The 16,802-nt window shown below is 41.6% G+C and overlaps 1 protein-coding gene across 1 annotated transcript; it reads left to right on the top strand.

The window, feature by feature from the left end:
• The first annotated feature begins 291 nt into the window (after positions 1 to 291).
• On the top strand, positions 292 to 16,623 carry LOC109875598 (RILP-like protein 1). The gene is made up of 9 exons (XM_031795278.1): positions 292 to 540; positions 1,136 to 1,265; positions 1,325 to 1,423; positions 3,489 to 3,610; positions 4,519 to 4,707; positions 7,213 to 7,382; positions 8,731 to 8,853; positions 8,948 to 9,046; positions 15,403 to 16,623. Exons 1-9 carry the CDS (start codon positions 292 to 294, stop codon positions 15,533 to 15,535), a joined length of 1,314 nt encoding a protein of 437 aa, XP_031651138.1. The 3' UTR covers positions 15,536 to 16,623.
• Positions 16,624 to 16,802: the final 179 nt, after the last annotated feature.

The following is a 16,802-nucleotide window of genomic DNA, read 5'->3' as shown; positions in this document are numbered from 1 at the left end:
AATAATGCATATATTTTAGATGCAGCAGCATATCGCGATATAGATGAGACACCTGTTTATTGTGAGAACACTCGCTTTAGTTGTGTTTCGACTCTATCGCTGGGGAACTGTCTTGTCACGCCGAGAACGACATTTTAATTTTATTTCTGGGTTTCGATATTAACGTGCATGCACACTGGTGCAAACATGGAGAATGATTGCGATATTAACGATCAAAAGCAAGACGTCAAGAAGACCGGGTGTTGTTTTGAAAGGACATGTTCAGCATTAACTGTGGATGATGTATACGAAATGGCTAAATTGATTGGCTCAGAAGTGGAAAAACTTATTGACAGCTACGGTAAAGAGAGCGCCACAGTACTGCTGCCTAAAATAGTCAAAGTTCTAGAGCTTTTGGAGAGCTTCGCCTCGCGGAACAATGCACACAAGTCAAAAGAAGAAGAATTACTCAAAGCATTTGAAACGCTACATGTACAGAAACAGAAGAAGACGAGATCTGTGAAAGAATACGACGAAAGCAGAAAGATTGAAATACAGCGGGTGAGTCGATGGTAATAACAACATGGTACCGTTAGTAACATGGGTAGGCTATATAGCCCAGGCTATATCGCATTATAATTTGGGAAATCACTTATCTTGTCTGTGATCTCAACGATTATAGATTTGATTTAGGAAGAAACAGTATGTTTGTACTTGCTCTTGGCCCATTTATCTCCTACAGCTTTCACTACACCGCGTCTCTATGCACCACACACATTCTTTCACACACCACACCATGAGCCCTGCTCATCCCAACATTGCTTCTGTCTCACACCTGACTACACTGTGTGTTATTGGTCTTGTTGGTATCTTGTTGTTATATTGGTAGTCACCATAACACTGAAATTGAAGTTATAAACACAGGCGTCATGGGCACGCTTGTTTTTCTCTTTCACTTGGAACATTCTTCAGCTAGCACTCAGTATTTATCAATATCTTTGATTTAATTAGGAGGCTATTCTTCCCCACCACCAAGTACCACCAAGTACCTGTAGACTCCACTGGGGGCATAGAATGTCATTCTATTTCTATGGTGGGTATGCTGTGTCTCCTCCTAACCCAGAGTCAGTGACCGCTTCTCCTCGTCCCCCAACAGGAGGTGCAGCAGCAGGAGGAGGCAGAGAAGCAGAGGAGCAGGTGCGAGGAGCTGCAGGCCCAAGTGTTACATCTACAGACTGAGATTCAGGAGTTACAGAGCTGCCTGAGGGGCAACCATGCCCAGGAAGGTTGGTTTAAAACACATGAACACACGTGCACACATTATTGGTTTAAACATCTGCCTGAGGGGCAACCATGCCCAGGAAGGTTGGTTTAAAACACATGAACACACGTGCACACATTATTGGTTTAAACATCTGCCTGAGGGGCAACCATGCCCAGGAAGGTTAGTTTAAACATCTGTTTTAGGGTCAACCATGCTCAGGATGGTCGGGGCATGGTACTTACCCTTTCTGTTGCACATAATATATCGTACAATATAACAACAAGATACCAACAAGACCACATAATATATCACACGCCTCTTAGAAACAATCCGCTTCTCACACGCGTGTATGCAAACATGCTATACACCACAACAGGTAAAGTACCCCAAAGTAATCTTGCCACGAGAATGGAGTTACTGTGTTGCTCATGCAGAGTATTTACTTCTGGTGTTAGTCACAGGGGAACACATTGCTGACTGAGGAATTCCAGTGTTTGTTTATTTGGGAAGTGAATGTGGGACTGTAAATGTGACATTTGTTATGTAAAGACTGAAAGAAGAACAAAGCAGAATAGATACATATAAACTAATATTATACGATAGACGCATATAATTTGTATTATTACACTAACTTATTAAGCATTCTGAAGTATTTGTAAGATATTCATTATTCATCTCGTCTCTGCCTAGTACTCTATACTCACACTGCTATAGAAGCTTCGAAGAGCACCAACCCTAATATCATTCAACAAATTAGATGCTCTTATCCTTGATTTACTCATTGCATATGAGCAATTTTCAAGGGCAGTTGAAAGTTTAGTTAAGTCTGTCTACTGATAATGTCCACTATGGCTTGTATACTGTACCTCTTTACTTCAACCTAATGTAAACTGTTAATGCAATGTATGCAAGTCTTGTGGTATTTTTTCACTAGTTTTCAAGGAAGTGTCTGTTCAGCCGCGGGGGGCCTAAATCAGATACATTTTTCCCTGGAGGAGAAGGCCATATTTGTGTCAAGAAACATCACAATAATTGGATCTACTCCAGCCACTAAAATGTACATTTAACTTTCTTCATTTTCTCAGGACTAGAAGAATAATCTAATTGTGCTCATAATTACATTTAACTCAATTAGATTATATGATACCATACTACAGGGGTTTCAAACTTTTTTTGCCCAGGGACCCCCGCCCAGGCAAACTGGCGACCCAGGGACCCCCATCATATATTAGCATATGTTATTTTTACAAATAATTATACTTCAATATATTTTCTGCATGCTATTTGGTTTTGGTCGTTTTTTTTAAGTTGACACTTTTCCACAAAAAAATGGAACACTTAGATGGCCCACTTAAGACTTTTCTATACAGAAAAACCCTTTAATTAGCTCCAATGACTGTAATTTCCACCATATTAAATGGATAGTTAGAGATTTTGGCAAGACATGTATCTACTTCCCCAGAGTTGAATGAACAGGAACAGCTAGCATGTTAACCGTTGCTGTAGACTTCCAGTCATTGCGCTAACGCTAGTTTTTAAATTCCTTCATACTGGATGCTGAGACATAGAAATGGTATCCACGAGGATATTCTGTTGTAGTGATATTCATAAAATAAGAATGTATCACATAAAACAATTCCCCAAAAATATATTTCCATTTTTTTTAAATAAAAAATTACATCGTGGACCCCCTGCAGTACCTCTACGGACCCCAGTTTGAAAACCCCGGTCATACTACACACTGAAAGCAGTTTTCCAGCAATGAGGTCCATGTTAGCTGCTTGCTGTTAAGTTTTTATTGCAACAGTTTAGCCTAGGAACATTAGTGTCTCCAATTACCATGCCATAGCTCCACCATAACTTATGTATCAGTTATTATACGTCCAGAGTCGTCTGTCTGAATCAACAGGTATAAACCAGAATGCTTAAAGATGACCGTGTGCTGAAGGATAATCCTAAAGTGTCTTTACTGTTTAACGTCAGACCTTAAGATACACTCCACTGAGCAGATTTGGCTGGGGACGTAGTCTCGGCCGACTGTTGGTGGTTGATGAGCTACTGGGTCATATTCGTTAGGCACCAAACGGAAGAAAACAGACTGAAACAAGGAGGGACTTCCCAGACTCCATTGACATTATTTATATTTAAAAAAAATGTGTGCCCTAATGATGTTCTCTCTGATTTGTCTGTTGACCATTGAATACCCACAGTGATGATATTGCATTGTTGTGGTCCTGTGTTCCAGACCGTGTACAACGGCAGGAGCGGGAGGTGATGCTTAAACTGAAGGAAGTGGTTGACAAGCAGAGAGATGAGCTGAGGGCCAAAGTACAGCAGATAGCCAGCATGTCTAAAGAGGTGGAGGCGGTAAGGACAAAAAGACTACATGTACAGTCCATCTGAATGCAAGTGTAGCCATACACGCTTCAGTTTACACACGCACACACACACACGCCTGGGCACAATGATTGTATCAATACTCTGAAGGTCAGCCAATAGCCAGTCATGAGTGGGGAGGTGTCATAAACAGCCGATAGGAAGTCTGTCTCTCAGCAGTGACCCAGACACTTTTCAGTTTACACACACACACACACACACACACACACACACACACACACACACACACACACATACATACATACATACATACATATACATATATATATATATATATATATACACTGAGTGTACAAAACACTGTGTCAAGTTGTGGCGGGGTATACCATGTGACGGGGTATACCATGTGGCGTGGTATACCTTTTGACGAGGTATACCATGTGGCGGGGTATACCATGTGGCGTGGTATACCATCCCGTACATGCGACTAATAAAACTTGAAATTGAAACAGTACTGGCGTAATAGTCATGGTTATTGTTTTGTGCTGAGCATCACCTACACCTTGGAGACAAGTCTGGGCAATAACTCCACCTCCCTATTCACAGCAGCTCCCTCTGTCACACAGTAATGGTTTTAAACTCCAGCTCGAGTTTGTTGATGTTTCTAGGCCTTTCATCTGACCTAAAGCTGTGGGGCCTCCTAAATTAAGTTTGCTCAAAATTATGCTTGAACATGTTTTTGTGTTCATGGGAGTAACCAGTATTGTCCCCCTGTGTTTGTGTAATATGGTCACCCTTACTCCCAATGAGTCCCTGCACCCCTACCAAGGCCCACTATGATATCTAGCATATCATCGTCCTGAGTGTGTATGTAAGTAATGTTAATGTTGTTTCATGTGTGTGTGTGTGTGTGTGTGATTGTGTGTGTGTGTGTACAGCTGCAGGAGCAGTTGGAGCGCTTCATGAAGATGAATGGGGAGCTGAGACACAAGCAGAGCATCGTCATGGCCCAGGTGAAGAATGCTGTGGAGAGGAAGGCTGATATGGAGGCAGACCTCAGAGAGAAACAGAAAGAGATAGAATGCCTCACCACCCAGCTGGAAAAGGCCAACGCTGCAGTGGGCACGGTAAGAAGTGTGTATTTTTCTCCCTTATTAAAAAGGTAAGCATTCATTTCCATTTTTGAATTGGCCTTGGACATTCATATTATATTTAAGCAAAAAGACCCGAGGGGGTATGGTATGTTGGCCATATACAGTGGGGAGAACAAGTATTTGATACACTGCCGATTTTGCCGATTTTCCTACTTACAAAGCATGTAGAGGTCTGTAATTTTACACTTCAACTGTGAGAGACGGAATCTAAAACAAAAATCCAGACAATCACATTGTATGATTTTTAAGTAATTCATTTGCATTTTATTGCATGACATAAGTATTTGATCACCTACCAACCAATAAGAATTCCGGCTCTCACAGACCTGTTAGTTTTTCTTTAAGAAGCGCTCCTGTTCTCCACTCATTACCTGTATTAACTGCACCTGTTTGAACTCGTTACCTTATAAAAGACACCTGTCCACACACTCAACCAAACAGACCCTAACCTCTCCACAATGGCCAAGACCAGAGAGGGTGTAAGGACATCAGGGATACAATTGTAGACCTGCACAAGGCTGGGCTGGGCTACAGGACAATAGGCAAGCAGCTTGGTGAGAAGGCAACAACTGTTGGCGCAATTATTAGAAAATGGAAGAAGTTCAAGATGACGGTCAATCACCCTCGGTCTGGGGCTCCATGCAAGATCTCACCTCGTGGGGCATCAATGATCATGAGGAAGGTGAGGGATCAGCCCAGAACTACACGGCAGGACCTGGTCAATGACCTGAAGAGAGCTGGGACCAGAGTCTCAAAGAAAACCATTAGTAACACACTACGCCGTCTTGGATTAAAATCCTGCAGCGCACGCAAGGTCCCCCTGCTCAAGCCAGCGCATGTCCAGGCCCGTCTGAAGTTTGCCAATGACCATCTGCAGAGGAGGAATGGGAGAAGGTCAGGTGGTCTGATGAGACAAAAATAGAGCTTTTTGGTCTAAACTCCACTCGCTGTGTTTGGAGGAAGAAGGATGAGTACAACCCCAAGAACACCATCCCAACCGCGAAGCATGGAGGTGGAAACATCATTCTTTGGGGATGCTTTTCTGCAAAGGGGACAGGACGACTGCACCGTATTGAGGGGAGGATGGATGAGGCCATGTATCGCGAGATCTTGGCCAACAACCTCCTTCCCTCAGTAAGAGCATTGAAGATGGGTCGTGGCTGGGTCTTCCAGCATGACAACGACCCGAAACACACAGCCAGGGCAACTACGGAGTGGCTCCGTAAGAATCGTCTCAAGGTCTTGGAGTGGCCTAGCCAGTCTCCAGACCTGAACCCAATAGAAAAGGTTTGGAGGGAGCTGAAAGTCCGTATTGCCCAGGGATGGCCCCGAAACCTGACGGATCTGGAGAAGGTCTGTATGGAGGAGTGGGCCAAAATCCCTGCTGCAGTGTGTACAAACCTGGTCAAGAACTACAGGAAACGTATGATCTCTGTAATTGCAAACAAAGGTTTCCTTACCAAATATTAAGTTCTGCTTTTCTGATGTATCAAATACTTATGTCATGCAATAAAATGCAAATTAATTACTTAAAAATCATACAATGTGATTTTCTGGATTTTTGTTTTAGATTCTGTCTCTCACAGTTGAAGTGTACCTATGATACAAATTGCAGACCTCTACATGCTTTGTAAGTAGGAAAACCTGCAAAATCTGCAATGTATCAAATACTTGTTCTCCCCACTGTACTTCAAACCCCTAAGGTGCCTTATTGCTATTATAAAGCGGTTACTAACATAATTAGAACACTAAACATGTATTTTTGAGTCATACCTGTGGTCTGATATACTGTACACACAACTGAAATGCTGTTTCTGTCAAATCGTATCCAGGACCCAAAGTACCCAGTAATACTACATAAATGTTAGTCATCCAGAGTGGTGTATTCTGACTCTCTTTACTGACTTGTTTGTTACACCTTGCTTGTCATTTCTCTAGAGAACTTTTAGTGTCCTGCCCTCTCCCTCAGTTTATTTTGGAGCTGAACTGTAATCTTTAAACATTTGTCACTGTCCTCTCTCTGCCAAGTCTTACACTTGGCCTTTGTTTCTTTAAACTCTTCTCCCTGTAAAAGAAACTGTAGCCATTTTGAAATATTTGTTATGAATAAGATAAGAGAAACTAAGGTCATATCTGTGACTTCTCTCTCTGACAAAGGAGTTAACTCATTGTTGTGAGAGAAACAGATACACCTGTGGCACAAGATGTACATGTATGTATTGTCCACCTACAGTATAATGTGACTAAGAAATCTCACTACAAGAAATCTGTGTCTTTTTACTTTGTAATAGTCACATAGCCAAATCGTGTCATTTTGATGGGTATTTAGCTTTTGCTATTGCTTTTAGACAATTTCATAGACCGTGAAGTTCACATTTCTTATACCAGGTGAACAACCATTTTGTTTCCCTTTAAACACAACTGTCATTACATTAACACAATTGTGATAGTCCAGCTGTGTTTTCTCCACCCCAACAGGCCAGTCCATGTAGGACAGAGTGGGACCTGACAGGCAAGCTGGTGATAGACCTTAAGGACCCCAACAGACCCTGTTTCACCAAGCAGGAGGTCAGAGAGATGCTGACAGAGAGGAACGAGCTCAAAGCCAACCTGTTCCTGGTGCAGGAGGAACTCTCCTACTACCAGAGGTAGGTACTATAGGGGGTGTGTTTGTTTGTGTGTGTGTATGTGTTTACATGTTTGTTTAGTTTTATACCTGTGTGTGTATTAGAGGTCGACCGATTATGATTTTTTTTTTTTTCCAACGCCGATACCGATTATTGGAGGACCAAAAAAAGCCGATACCGATTAACCGGTCAATTTAAAAAATAAATATGTATTTGTAATAATGACAATTCCAACAATACTGAATGAACACTTTTATTTTAACTTAATACATCAATAAAATCAATTTAGCCTCAAGTAAATAATGAAACTTGTTCAATTTGGTTTAAATAATGCAAAAACAAAGTGTTGGAGAGGAAAGTAAAAGTGCAATATGTGTTATGTAAGAAAGCTAACGTTCAGAACATGAGAACATATGAAAGCTGGTGGTTCCTTTTAACATGAGTCTTCAATATTCCCAGGTAAGAAGTTTTAGGTTGTAGTTATTATAGGAATTATAGGACTATTTCCCTCTATACCATTTGTATTTCATTAACCTTTGACTATTGGATGTTCTTATAGGCACTTTAGTATTGCCAGTTTAACAGTATAGCTTCCGTCCCTCTCCTCGCTCCTCCCTGGGCTCGAACCAGCAACACAACAACAATTAGGGCGCGCTAACTAGCTAGCCATTTCACTTTGGTTACACAAGCCTCATCTCGGGAGTTGATAAGCTTGAAGTCATAAACAGCGCAATGCTTGACGCACAACGAAGAGCTGCTGGGAAAACGCACAAAAATGCTGTTTGAATTAATGTTTACGTGCCTGCTTCTGCCTACCACCGCTCAGTCAGATACTTAGATACTTGTATGCTCAATCAGATTATATGCAACGCAGGACACACTAGATAATATCTAGTAATATCATCAACCATATGTAGTTAATTAGTGATTATGATTGATTGTTTTTTATAAGATAAGTTTAATGCTAGCTAGCAACTTACCTTGGCTTACTGCATTCGCGTAACAGACAGTCTCCTTGTGGAGTGCAACGAGAGAGAGGCAGGTTGTTATTGTGTTGGACTCGTTAACTGTAAGGTTGCAAGATTGGATCCCCCGAGCTGACAAGGTGAAAATCTGTCGTTCTGCCCCTGAACAAGGCAGTTAACCCACTGTTCCTAGGCCGTCATTGAAAATAAGAACGTGTTCTTAACTGACTTGCCTAGTTAAATAAAGATTAAATAAAGGTGTAAAATAAAAACTTCAATTCGGCTCCCAAAAATACAGATTCCGATTGATATGAAAAATTGAAATCGGCCCTAATTAATCGGCCATTCCGATTAATCGGTCGACCTCTAGTGTGTATGTACTGACGTGTGTGTCATCCATACAGGGAGATCCTGAATGATGAGCGGTGTCCAGGATTCTTGCTGGAGGCAGTACGTTCTGCCATAAAGAAACAGAAAACTGTCATCAAGGCCAAGATGCTGGGCATGCCAGAAGACGAATGCAGCAGGTGACACTGACTCACACACACGGGTACACACACACACACACACACACACACACACACACAGTGCTAACTTTGTGGATGTGATTTCCTTGAACAGTGATGAGGAGAAAGGCCCCCTGTTTAAGAGGAGAGCAGAGACAGAAACCGAGACAGACAGCACACACAGCAAACCACATGAGTCTCGCATCAGGAACCTGTAAGTACTACTGACCTGTTTTTACTAATTTACACAACACATCTATTAACAGTGGCAAAAAAAAGTATATGAACCTTTTGGAATTACCTGGATTTCTGCATAAATTTGACATAGATGAAGATCAGATCAAATTCTAAGTCACCACAGACACAGTATTCTTAAACTAATAACACCAATTATTGTATTTTTCTTGTCTATATTGAATGCATCATTTAAACATTCACAGTGTAGGTTGGATAAAGTATGTGAACCCCTAGGCTATTGACTTCTCCAAAAGCTAATTGGAGTCAGGAATCAACTAACCTGGAGTCCAATCAATGAGATGAGATTGGAGATGTTGGTTAGAGCTGCCTAGCCCTATGAAAAGCACTCGCAAGAAGCATTGCCTGAGAAGAACTATGCCTCGGAACAAAAGAGATCTCATAAGACCTTAGATTAAGAATTGTTGCCTTGCATAATGCTGGAAAGGGTTACAAAAGTATCTATAAAAGTCATTCCACGGTAAGACAAATTGTCTATAAATGGAGAAATTTCAGCACTGTTGCTACTCTCCATAGGAGTGGCCATCCTGCAAAGATGATTGCAAGAGCACAGAGCAGAATGCTCAATGAGGTTAAGAAGAATCCTAGAGTGTCAGCTAAAGACTTACTGAAATCTCTGGAAGATGCTAACATCTCTGTTGATGAGACTACAATACGTAAAACACTAAACAAGAATGGTGTTCATGGGAGGACACCATGGAAGAAGCCACTGCTGTCCAAAAAAAACATTGCTGCACATCTGAAGTTAACAGAAGAGCAGCTGGATGTTCCACAGCGCTACTGGCAAAATATTCTGTGGACAGATGAAACTAAAGTTGTGTTGTTTGGAAGGAACACACAACACCCACTGTGTGTGGAGAAACAAAGGCACAGCACACCAACATCATAACCTCATCCCAACTGTAAAGTATGGTGGAGGGAGCATCATGGTTTGGGCTGCTTTGCTACATCAGGCCCTGGACAGCTTGCTATCAGACGGAAAACTTGGGAATTCATTTTATCAAGACATTTTGCAGGAGAATATAACGCTATCTGTCTGCCAATTGAAGCTCAACAGAAGTTAAGTGAAGCAACAGTACAACAACCAAAAACACAGAAGTAAATCAACAACAGAATGGCTTGAACAGAAGAAAATATGCCATCTGGAGTGGCCCAGTCAGTCCTGACCTCAACCCGATTGAGATGCTGTGGCATGACCACAAGAGAGCGGTTCACACCAGACATCCCTGTCACGTTCGTCGTAACGATGAGAAGCGTGAGCGTGATATGAATACATTCCTCTTTTAATTAAGAAATAATTAATAACACAGAACAAACTAACAAAACGACCACGAAGCTATCTAACACAAGTGCTGACAGGCAACTACACATAGACAATAACCCACAAAACCAAAATGGCAACCTAAATAGGATCCTCAATCAGAGACAACGATAAACAGCTGTCTCTGATTGGGAACCAATTCAGGCCACCATAGACCTACATATACCTAGGCATATCAAAACCCCATAGATATACAAAAAACCCTAGACAAGACAAAAACACAAATACCGCCCTCATCACACCCTGACCTAACCAAAATAATAAAGAAAACAAAGATAACTAAGGTCAGGAAGTGACAATCCCAAGAATATTGTGGAACTGAAACGGTTTCATAAAGAGGAATGGTCCAAAATTCCTCTTGACCGTTGTACAGGTCTGATCCGCAACTACAGAAAATGTTTGGTTGAGGGTATTGCTGCCAAAGGAGGGTGTTTACACGGTGTGTTCAATAAACACATGAACAACTCTAAATGTTTGTGTGTAATTAGTTTAAGCAGACTGTGTTTGTCTATTGTTGTGACTTAGAGGAAGATCATAACATTTTATGACAAATTTATGCAGAAATCCAGGTAATTCTAAAGGGTTCACACTTTTTCTTCCACTGTAGCTATTTACATACATAAATGTAAACATGTTTAAAGCATATTTACAACATTCATAGAAACCCAATCAGAAGAGTTCGAGAAATTTGGTATGTTGCTTGTTACAATGTTATTACTTTGGTAAACTGACACAGGACCGTTATGTTGGAGAATTCCTGCAATAGCCTAATTTGCAATGACAATGAGCCTCAGTTAAATATGCAGTGCCCTACCATAACCCTTACTCGAAGGCCACTGATTGTCTAGGCAAAGTTGAGGCAGGTCTGTGTTTGGTTAGACTGGTTTGGCTTCTTTCATAGCCCTCCAGCATGCGTGAATCATTCCATCAACTTGTTGCTATGTCCTGAATCCTGATTATATTGTCTGTCTGTTAAACTACCTCTGGTCTCCTCAAATCAAATCAAATTTTATTGGTCACATACACATGGTTAGCAGATGTTAGAGTGTAGCGAAATGCTTATGCTTCTAGATCTGACAGTGCAGCAGTATTTAACATGTAATATCCAACAATTCCACAACAAAACCTAATACACACAATCTAGTAAAGGAATGGGAGGAGAATATATAAGTATAAAATGTATGGATGAGCAGTGAAAGAGCGGCTAAGATGCAATAGAGAGTGAAGGATACAGTATATACATGATGAGTAATGTGCATTATTAAAGTGACTAGTGTTCCATTTATTAAAGTGGCCAATGATATCATGTCTGTAGGAAGGCAGCCGCCTCTCTGTGCTAGTGGTGGCTGTTTTAACAATCTGATGACCTTGAGAAAAAACTGTTTTTCAATCTCTCTGACCCAGCTTTGATGCACCTGTACTGACCTCGCCTTCTGGATGATAGTGGGGTAAACAGGTAGTGGCTCGGGTGGTTATTGTCCTTGATGATCTTTTGTGTCTTCCTGTGACATCGGGTGCTGTAGGTGTCCTGGAGGGCACGTAGTTTGCTCCCGGTAAAGCATTGTGCAGACCTCACTACCCTCTACCCTCGTGCTGCGGTTGTGGGCGGTGCAGTTGCCGTACCAGGCGGTGATACAGCCAGACAGGATGCTCTCAATTGTGCATCTGTACAAGTTAGTGAGGGTTTTTGGTGACAACACATTTTTTCAGCCTCCTGAGATTGAAGAGGCGCTGTAGCGCCTTCTTCACCACACTGTCTGTGTGCGTGGATCATTTCAGTTTGTCTGTGATATGTACACAGAGGAACTTAAAACCTTCCACCTTCTCCACTACAGTCCCGTCGATGTGGTTGGGGGGGGTGCTCCCTTTGCTGTTTCCTGATGTCCCCAATCATCTCCTTTGTTTTGCTGACATTGAGTGAGAGGTTATTTTCCTGGCACCACACTCCGAGGGCCCTCACTTCTTCCCTGTAGGCCGTCATGTCGTTGTTGGTAACCACTGTGGTGTCGTCTGCAAACTTGATGATTGAGTTGGAAGCGTGCATGGCCACGCAGTCATGGGTGAACAGGGAGTACAGGAGAGGGCTGAGAACGCACCCTTGTGGGGCCCCAGTGTTGAGCATCAGTGGAGTGGAGATGTCAGGAAGTCCAGAACCCAGTTGCACAGGGCGGGGTCGAGACCAAGGGTCTCAAGCTTAATGATGAGTTTGGAGGGTACTATGGTGTTGAATGCTGAGCTGTAGTCAATGAACAGCATTCTTACATAGGTATTCCTCTTGTCCAGATGGGATAGGGCAGTGTGCAGTGTGATGGCGATTGCGTCGTCTGTGGACCTATTGGGGCGGTAAGCAAATATCAGAAGTGAGTGCTATGGGATGATAGTCATTTAGTTCAGTTACCTTTGCTTTCTTGGGAACAGGAACAAAAGTGGCCCTCTTGAAGCGTGTGGGGACAGCAGACTGGGATAAGGATTGATTGAATATGTCCGTAAACACACCAGCCAGCATACTCTGAGGACGTGGCTAGGGATGCCGTCTGGGCTGGCGGCCTTGCAAGGGTTAACATATTTTAAATGTTTTACTCACGTCGGCCACGGAGGAGAGCCCACAGTCTTTGGGAGTGGGCCGTGTCGGTGGCACTGTATTGTCCTCAATGCGTGCAAAAAAGTTGTTTAATTTGTCTGGGAGAAAGATAATACTGTTGAGTGTCTATGTTTACCTCTAGGCAGACATAGAAAAACTTGCCTCTGCTTTGTTCACTGTTCTGCTGTTTACCTTCAACATATAGCTTTCACAGCACCTGCTGATGCCTCTAAGGCCATTGATGTAAACAGACTACTCCCCCTGGTGGTGTAACCAGGGACTACCTCATATCTGTTCAATGTAGTACTGCATGTAATCTCAGAAACCCTGACCAGAACCACGTTTCACATACACGCTTACCGTTTAATGATCACGGTTGGTCACGAGACTATGCGGTATATAACCTCAGACACTGTAGTAGAGGTCGACCGATTACACCTTTATTTCATCTTTATTTAACTAGATAAGTCAGTTAAGAACACATTCTTATTTTCAATGACGGCCTAGGAACAGTGGGTTAACTGCCTTGTTCAGGGGCAGAACGACAGATTTTCACCTTGTCAGCTCGGGGGATCCAATCTTGCAACCTTACAGTTAACTAGTCCAACGCAATAGCGACCTGCCTCACGAGGAAGCCCCCCTGTTACGCAAATGCAGTAAGCCAAGGTAAGTTGCTAGCTAGCATTAAACTTATCTTATAAAAAACAATCAATCGACTGTCATTGCACCAATGTGTACTTAACCATAAACATCAATGCCTTTCTTAAAATCAATGCACAAGTATATATTTTTAAACCTGCATATTTAGCTAAAAGAAATCCAGGTTAGCAGGCAATATTAACCAGGTGAAATTGTCACTTTTCTTGAGTTCATTACACGCAGAGTCAGGGTATATGCAACAGTTTGTGCCACCTGGCTCTTTGCGAACTAATTTGCCAGAATTTTACGTAATTATGACATAACATTGAAGGTTGTGCAATGTAACAGCAATATTTAGACTCATGGATGCCACCCGTTAGATAAAATACGGAACAGAATAAATGTTTTGTTTTCGAGGTGATAGTTTCCGGATTTGACCTAAGGCTCGTATTTCTGTGTGTTTATTATAGTTAAATCTATGATTTGATATTTGATAGAGCAGTCTGACTGAGGGGTGGTAGACTCGTAATAGTCAAAGGTATATGGTTTAGGTACATGGTTTAGAGAGAAATAGTCGACGCGTTCTAATTCCTGTAATAACTTGCGGCTGAACTTGAAAGGGGTTCCTTCGTTATTTTACCGTTCATGTCTTCCATAGAGAATGTCTTGATCTACTTCAAATAAGGTCTGTGTTTCGTGCAGACTTAAACCGCCTCTGTTCATGTCTTCCATAGGGAATGTCTTGATCTACTTCAAATAAGGTCTGCGTTTCGTGCAGACTTAAACCGCCTCTGTTCATGTCTTCCATAGAGAATGTCTTGATCTACTTCAAATAAGGTCTGTGTTTCGTGCAGGCTTAAACCGCCTCTGTTCATGTCTTCCATAGAGAATGTCTTGATCTACTTCAAATAAGGTCTGTGTTTCGTGCTTAAACCGCCTCGGCGTTTTGATATCCGTGTAAATCTCACTAGGATAAGGTAACGTTTTGTCAAAATATTTTCATAAATCCACTCTACAAAAAATAAGATCTTCACATATATTTAGCCAATATTGATCAGAGTTAACTTGTCCTATGGATATCTACACAGTTATACAATTGGCAAGGTGGTGTAAGCCTACATGAAACACAGACCTTATTTTAAGTGAATCTAAAAAATATCCTATGGAATAAATGAATGAAAGAACCACTTTTCAGATTTTGCTAGAAGATGTCATGGGAATTATGACTCGCACTTTGGTAGTCAATTCTTACCATGTCCATTATTAAAATAGGATTTCCTGCATATAGAAATTACAGCTTTTGTTTTCAACATTCATCACAGGTAACTTAAACTCTATTTTTTAAACTAAATCAAAAAATACCACCAACCTGTGGAATCACCTTAAGAACACCCATCCAAAAGCACATATGTATTATATTAAGTTAAAATAAAAGTGTTCATTCAGTATTGTTGCAATTGTCATTATTACAAAAATGTGTGTGTGTGTGTGTGTGTGTGTATGTATATATACATTTTTTTTAAATCGGCCGATTAATCGGTATCGGCTTTTTTTGGTCCTCCAATAATCGGTATCGGCGTTGAAAAATCATAATCGGTCGACCTCTACACTGTAGTAGTGTGTAGGAACTACTAGGAAGCGGAACAACTCAGTCTTTCAAGACAATATCTCTGACCTGGGAACTGTGTTGTGGTCTCTCCTCTCCTGTGTGTAGCTTTAGTTTCTTCTGGTCGTGAGTTAGTATATCTGATCCTAGACCTGTGTTGTCTCCTAGCTTTGGCTTCCTGACTCGCTCCGGCAGCAACCACAGCAGCCGTAGTCCCAGTGAAAACAAGGCTGCTTCTTCCTGGGAAATCATCGACGACACCAAGACCACCACGGAGACAGAAACCAGACGATCACCATGACAACCCTCAACACCTGTCCAACTACACTTGTCCTCCATTCTGTTCAGTTTTCACTGAATGTTTTATACTGGTTAGGTCTCCATAGCAGCCCTAAGAAAGGAAGAGCATTCTCTCATGCCTTCCCTCTTTCTTTTTTTACTACCTCCTCGTCCTTGCTCTATATACCTTTCTCTTTCTCTCCCACTGTTTCTCCCTCTGTTTCTCTCAGGAAGAGGTTCAGAATGGTGACATGGCCAACTGTACACTTTGCATTGACAATGACCATGCAGGACATTATTAACAGGAAAATCTCTGAAGCAAATTTGTATTGCAATATTTTAATAAAGATTTTAAGATGTATTTTGACCACAGAAATCATTAGTAATCGCAGGAACATATTTGTGCCAGAAGAGGGCATCCTAACTATTAACAACCATGGTGGACTTCCATGTGTTTAACATTTTACCTAGTGTGTTTTTTTGTTGCCATGCCTTGTGGTTGCTGTAATTCTAATTCTCTGTCATGGACATGGTGTGAGTTATAGGGAACGTTTGGCAGTAAAGTACACTGTGTGTCGATTCTGACCCTGAATGTATTGCCTCAGTAACAGTCATTTATTGATTAGACTTTATATTCTTAACCATCAGCTCATCTCACATATTTGATAGAGTCTTATTATGAGTTCAATCATGTCTTCCCAGGACCATGAATTGGGTATTGGGGTTGATTGTTATGTATGTCTGCCAAGTGTGGTGTGTGTGTGTGCCTGTCTGTCCTGTGCGTGTGCCTGCATGTCTGTCTGTGTGTGTTCACTGGGGCACCAGCACCTGTACGTTGGTTACTGTACATACAGAGGAAGTGTGTGTTTCCTTGAAAGGAAATGGTGTCTGTGCTCTCACGCTCCTTCTATCTCACCATGTCGTTAAACACACACACACACACACACACACAACAATGGCTGCCGCTGCCCCCTGCCATATCTTATCGGTACTGATAGTTTTCTGACATTCTAAATTAATGCTGCTGGTGATTTCATTTTTGTAAGCCTGACTGTTTTTAAATGGAGAAGCTTTTGTGCTACTAAAATTAAATAAATATCTGACATTCAATCTGAAGTGTGTATTGTGGGAGAATGAGAGTTGGACTGTCAACATGCATCAATTTGCCAAGAGAACATCCCACTTCTGATCTTTTTTGTTTGTGTTTTGTGTGTGTATGTTTGTGAGCTGTAGGAAGTTATTGTGTGGAAGACAGAAGTACAGTACACAAAAAAACTTGCAAAACACAC

The sequence above is a fragment of the Oncorhynchus kisutch genome, linkage group LG18 (genome assembly GCF_002021735.2).
Source record: "Oncorhynchus kisutch isolate 150728-3 linkage group LG18, Okis_V2, whole genome shotgun sequence".
In the NCBI taxonomy this organism is placed as follows: Eukaryota; Metazoa; Chordata; class Actinopteri; order Salmoniformes; family Salmonidae; genus Oncorhynchus; species Oncorhynchus kisutch.
This window is presented reverse-complemented; position numbering and strand designations above follow the sequence as displayed.